A 6,158-nucleotide genomic window follows, 5' to 3' on the forward strand; every position below is an offset into this window, starting at 1 on the left:
ATACGTCCACATACTTCCATCTCCAAAGCCAATGAGAAAGACAGGGTCTTCTACTCCGAACTTCTAAGTTATCCAAATTTGGAATGTTTTTCTGGGTAATTTAAGGGCATTTAGTAGTGCCTCTAAATCAGTGAGTTTTAAACAATGAGCATTCGTACCTTCCACTGGAGATTTAAAAAAAATGTAACTGTCAAACCCTGGATCCACCAAATCAATCTTCTGCAGTTGGCTTGGGCTCCTGCTATATTTATGTAATAAAAATTTCTACTTTATATTACTGAAGAGTCCTTTTTATAAACAAGTACACTTGGACTTACAGTCAGTTTCTTTCCTAATTATTCATAAAAACTGAGCAGTTAAAAGTTTTGATAATCAACCTCTACTGGAAAGTGAAATCATTCAATTGTAGTGCCTTGGCAGTGATTCTCAACCCTGAGTGTACATTACAATTATCCTGGGGAGGAGGTGTGGCTTTTAAAAAATAAGTACACCTGAGACTAGCCTCAGCGATTTCACTGGTTTACAGTGAAGACTAGGCATGTTAATGGATAGTTCCTTACCAACGATACCTGTATTTCCAGTGGATACACTGCCACCAAGGGCCTGTGCCTAGGAAAAACAAATTTGAAAAACAAACAAAAAAGAAACTAAAGAAATAGCCCCCAAAGAGTGCTTTTCAATGGGTGATAGATGGGATTATAGGTTATTGTTTTTCTCAGGTTTTCCTCTATTTTTCAATTTCTCTACAATCAACATGTGGAAAAAACCAAGTTACCTCCCTTCCCTTTTATATGTTGCTCTTAATAATCGTGCAAGAAAACCTTAACAGATGATTTTTTGTGTGTGTGTGTGTGGTATGGGGGCCTCTCACTGTTGTGGCCTCTCCCGTTGCGGAGCACAGGCTCCAGACGCGCAGGCCCAGCGGCCATGGCTCACGGGCCCAGCCGCTCCGCGGCATGTGGGATCTTCCCGGACCGGGGCACGAACCCGCGTACCCCGCATTGGCAGGTGGACTCTCAACCACTGTGCCACCAGGGAAGCCCCAGATGATTTTTAATGTACCACCAAACGGAGTACTTTTAGCTCTCATTGGTGGGAAAAATATGACTAACAAAGATACCCACATAAACAAGGGAAATGCTGGATAAAAAAGCTCTTCCATAAAGAACCCAAAGTAATAATTTTTTCAATTTCTATGACTAATACTTTTATGGTAAATTAGCCACTTCAAACATGTATCAAAAACTTACTTTAAAAAATAAAGATAAAACTTACAGTTTAGATTTTGTGCTATTTAGTAAGTTGTCTTCATCACTAAACTCATTATCTTTACTTCTGTCACTGTCTGATGGTTCTTCTTCACTTTCTTCCTCCTCCTCCTCTTCCTCAGTGGCAACCTCACTTGCCTTGTCTTCTTCATCCAAGCAAAAATTTTTATCAGCACTCAATCGAGGAGTTGTGTCAATTACAAACAATGCATTGTCAGGTGATGTATTTTCTGAGTCTCCATTTAATGACTCTTTTTGACCACTATTTTCAATGAAACACACAGTGTCCTCTTCATTCTCACTGTTTTCAGACTGCTGGCTTTCATCACTGCTGAGAACTAATAAAACAGAATCATCTTTATCCTGAGATGTGCTGGGCTCAACTTCACACAGCTTGGTATCACACTCAAAATCTACATCCCTTTCTTTGCTCATGTCTTCGCCAACACCTATAACTGTGCACTCTTCTTCTTCATCATTATCATCACCATCACCAAGCTCTATCCAGTCACTTGTTTTTATGCTGCTGTTTCTCTCTTCATTCCATCTGTCCACTTCCACAACTGCAAATGTTTGAGCTAACGATTTCATTACAGCCTCACAGTTCAGGTTTGAGGATGCTGAGGTGGTTTTGTTACTTTCAGGGGTTGAATGCCTTTGCGAAACTAACTGCTGAAGGCTAGTGTCCTGAAGTTCAGAAAGACTCTTCAACTGAGAATTTTTCTCATTAATTTCTTTTCCTGCATCTATTATTCCTTTGGCTTCTTCCTCTAAGCTCTTACAATTCTCCTTTGTTACTTCTTTGAGAGGTGAAACGTTGTCTTGTTTTTCCTCTCTTATATTAAAACTTTGGTGTTTTTGCACTATTAGTTTTTTTCCTGAATTTCCAAAGAAGGAGTCATTATTAGGGTCATCATAAGTTTCATTATTAGAGATATTTGGCTTATTTATCTGAGAAAGCGATCTTGCTAGCAAACGAGAAGTTCGTCTGGTATCTGAATCCTCTAAATTCACAGGTGTATTTATGATTTGCTTTTCATTTCCTGGTACAATCTTAGTATCATTCTCCTCAGTTTGTGCCTGTAATTTCCTTTGCATACTCCTTGTTGTTCTCCTAGTTGCAATTCCAGAAAATGAAGAAATGTCTGAGCATGATGACTCAGCATCAGAATTAGCTTCCACATGGGATTCTTGGTTTGGATAGGTTCGGGATTTAGCCTTACTTCTCCTGGTTCTTGTTGTTATTTCTGTGGGATGCACAATTCTAGAAATACCTGAAATATGTGATTCTGCTTCAGAGACTTCTTCTTCAGTATGAGACTCACTTACTCGAGTTATTTTCAGCCTTTTCCTTACACTGGAAACTGGGGTGCCTGCAACTAAGATCTGCCTTCTCCTAGTTACTCTTAAAATGGGATCCTGGGCCTCAGACACAGAAGAACAGTTTGACTCTGCTTCAGAGATCTCTCCATCAGTAGAAGGTTTGTTCATTCCTGGTAATGAACCTGTAGTTCCGCTCTTCCTCTTCCTGGTTTTAGGAGCTGGACTTTGTTCCCTACTGGTCTGTGACTCAGCAATACTTGGGTCATCAGATGGAGATTCCTTCTGGCCTTTTGGATGTGCCTGAATTCTTGAGGCAGCAGAATTCTACAAGCCAGTGAAAATACACTGTGATTTAGGTAGGGATGGGACAAGAGCAAAGTGAATGAGGCACTCCCCTCAGAAGCAAATTTTGAGAGAGCACTAAAAAACTCAGTAAACAAGATTAATGCAAAACAATAACAACAACCATCACCACCCACGATTTAAAAAAAAATCAATACTTAAATACTGGATCTGACTGCATTTGCAGGCCCTGCCTCACTAGCGTCACCTAAGTCCTGGATCTGACTTTAGGGAACAAAACAAATAATTGAAAAAGAAAATTTTCTCCACTCAAAGTCACATATGCTAGGTGGACCTACATTCCGACATAACATATAGGAAAAGACGAAAGATGGAATCGGTCGCGGTGCTTACGTTTTCATACCTAAGCGAATTAATGCTCCCTTCCCTTCATTGCAATATCAGAGGCAGCGGACGACTAACGCCACTGAATTACTAGCTGGCGTCACCACAGCCCTCCCCACGCCAGAAGGAGGTGCTGTCGGGGCACAGCCTGTCTTCCCACGTGAAAATGGTGCCTTCTCCATCCAATCCAGCTAATGAGGCTCACGCTTGGTGGCCGAAATTAATCCTCCTTAGCACGGTGTTAGCAGTAAGATTAAAAGGCCTGAGCTGTGCATCGGCATTACGGAGCTGAACTACCGCAAAATAAGTTACCTAATCTCTCTATTCCCTGCCAAGCATTACGTTAAAAGACCCTAGTGAGGTCTGAGGAGGAAGCTACAGGCTTAGCGCGGAGCCTAGTACACAGCTGCGCGCTGCCAGTTCCGGCTTTTCTGCCGCTCCTCCCCAGGCTCCGCGGGACCCCAGCGCCAGCCACCTCCCTGAGCACCGTCCTGCGAACCAGCGAGAAGAAATGAGGGAGGCTTGAGATCTCCTACCTTCTGCTGGGAGCTTTCAACTGACGTGGTTTGGATCCCGGCCTGAGGCCGCGCGGACCTAGTAACCACCATCCTCCAGGCTTGCAGCCGCCGCAGCGGCCCCACCGCGCTCCGGAAGTGCGTCAGAGAAGCGCCACACTCGCGTTTTCCCGCGAGAATCCCGGAACTCGAGAACTCGTACCGCCTCCGCCCCTCCGACCTAGGCCAAGGCTGTCTCACCCCGGGAGCCGGAAGGAGACGGGTATTAGCGTTCACGGCAGTGCGGTGGAAGACCCAGCAGCCTTGTGCAGGGAGAGACCGTCCCGGCGTGGCCTAGGGCCCTCGTCCCCGTTACACACGAACGAATTGGAAAATAGCATCATCTGTGGGAATGTAAATTGATACAGCCACTATGGAGAACGGTATGGAGGTTCCTTAAAAAACTAAAAATAGAATTACCATATGACCCAGCAATCCCACTACTGAGCACATACCCAGAGAAAAGCATAATTCAAAAAGACACATGCACCTCAGTGTTCATTGCAGCACTATTTACAATAGCCAGGTCATGGAAACAATCTAAATGCCCATGGACAGACGAATGGGTAAGGAAGATGTGGAACTATATACAATGGAATATTACTCAGCCATAGAAAGGAACGAAATTGGGTCATTTGTTGAGATGTGGATGGATCTAGAGACTGTCATACAGAGTGAAGTAAGTCAGAAAGAGAAAAACAAATATCGTACATTAATGCATATATGTGGAACCTAGAAAAATGGTACAGATGAACCGGTTTGCAGGGCAGAAATTGACAGATGTAGAGAACAAACGTATGGACACCACCGGGGGAAAGCAGCGGGGTGGTGGTGGTGGGGGGGGGGGTGGTGGTGGTGGTGATGGTGTGATGAATTGGGTGATTGGGATTGACATGTATACACTGATGTGTATAAAATGGATGACTAATAAGAACCTGCTGTATAAAAAAATAAAATTCAAAAATTCAAAAAAAAAAGAAAATAGCATCATCTGCTCTACTACGTCCATCCTCTCATTTGTTCAGCAGAGGTCTTAATGCAGCCATGGGTATGGCCAAAGGAGACGTTTGCATTATTTATAATACCTTAAAAAAATCATATACTCTTGTATTACTTGTGAAGTTAAATATAAAATAAAATTTAAAGACGTGATTCGGGTAAAAGATGTATATGTTAAATGCCCAAGAATTCGGAGGCTAGTTAGGAAGCTATATAATTTAAAGGTGCAATGGTGAGTAGAAATTGGGAATAAGCAGAATAGAAGAAATGTTAAATTGTAAAGGAGAGAGATTTAAAAAAAAGTTTTTGCAGTGAAAGGAAGAGAATGACTAGAATCAAGAGACACTTTGATTTTTCTTTTAGGATAAAGGGTGGAGAGCTAGGATATGTTTGAGGGTAATGGAAAGGGATTGAGGAAGTAAGTAAACAGTCGTTGGAGATGAGAATGAGCGCCTCATCAAATCTCCCTTACTTTAGAACAGAAAACCAATTTTTTTTCTTAAAGTCACAAAGTACAGAATTTTCAGTGGGCAAACTGCCATTCAGCTAAATAGCTCCTTTCATAGTTCCTCTTGCAGCCAGATACAGCTAGGTTTGGACTAATTACGGATCAATTAAGTGTTGTGTAGTTCTCTAGGGACATCTTAAAAGAGAGGAGGTCCTCCTTGCCTTCTTTAACTTCATTTCACTCTGTGGAAAGTTGTGTTCCCTGGTTTTCAAGCAGCAATCTTGTGCCATGAAGATGAGGGCCATGCTTTAAGGATGGCAGAGCAGTAGCAAAGAAAAAAATTGAGTTTCTGACAAGTTGTGGAACTGCTGTATCAGTTCTAAATAGCCTAATTTTGGAGCTGTTTCACCTGAGAAAAACACCTCTTTTTAAACCAGTTATTTGGGGGTTCTCTGTGTTTTGCAGCAAGCCTAATCCCAACTAAAGAATGGAATTAAAAAATGGAGATGGAGGAGTTAGCCACAAAAGAATGCTCCTTCCTTTGAGGCAAGAGGGAAGAGTTGATAATTGAAGCAGAGAGGAGACTATAAATGCAGGGAAATTAAAGGGGGAAGAAAAGGAGGGGATTTGAGGTAGATAACAATCTCTGTAAGAAGGTGATTCATCTGCTCAGAAGAATGAAAAAAGTTTAGATTGACTGTCATGGGGAATGTGGTAAGGAGCAAAAAGAAGGAGTTTTAGTAGGGCCAAGTAGCAATGAGAGTAGGTAAAAGAAAGAACAGAAGATGGGCTAAATCTGAAGAGGATGTGGAGTGGTGTAGAGGAAGGAAGATGAAGCAACTGGAGGTGGGTGGTGGAGACAACAGCATCAATCATAGT

At 42.3% G+C, this 6,158-nt stretch overlaps 1 protein-coding gene across 2 annotated transcripts in view; it reads right to left on the reverse strand.

The window, feature by feature from the left end:
* Window positions 1–3,942, reverse strand: part of DNTTIP2 (deoxynucleotidyltransferase terminal interacting protein 2) — a 14,920-nt gene extending 10,978 nt beyond the window's left edge. Inside the window, exons 1-2 of one of the 2 annotated variants that reach the window (XM_060025898.1) lie at window positions 3,815–3,942; window positions 1,276–2,915 (exon numbers count right to left, since the gene is read on the reverse strand). In XM_060025898.1, the coding sequence (XP_059881881.1) occupies window positions 1,276–2,915; window positions 3,815–3,886 (1,712 nt within the window). In that variant the 5' untranslated portion in view covers window positions 3,887–3,942. Of the gene's footprint in view, window positions 1–1,275; window positions 2,937–3,814 lie in introns of both variants that reach the window. The other variant, XM_060025908.1, reaches the window with a different exon arrangement.
* Between the last annotated feature and the right edge of the window lie 2,216 nt (window positions 3,943–6,158).

The sequence above is a fragment of the Delphinus delphis genome, chromosome 1 (assembly GCF_949987515.2).
Source record: "Delphinus delphis chromosome 1, mDelDel1.2, whole genome shotgun sequence".
Taxonomy (NCBI): Eukaryota; Metazoa; Chordata; class Mammalia; order Artiodactyla; family Delphinidae; genus Delphinus; species Delphinus delphis.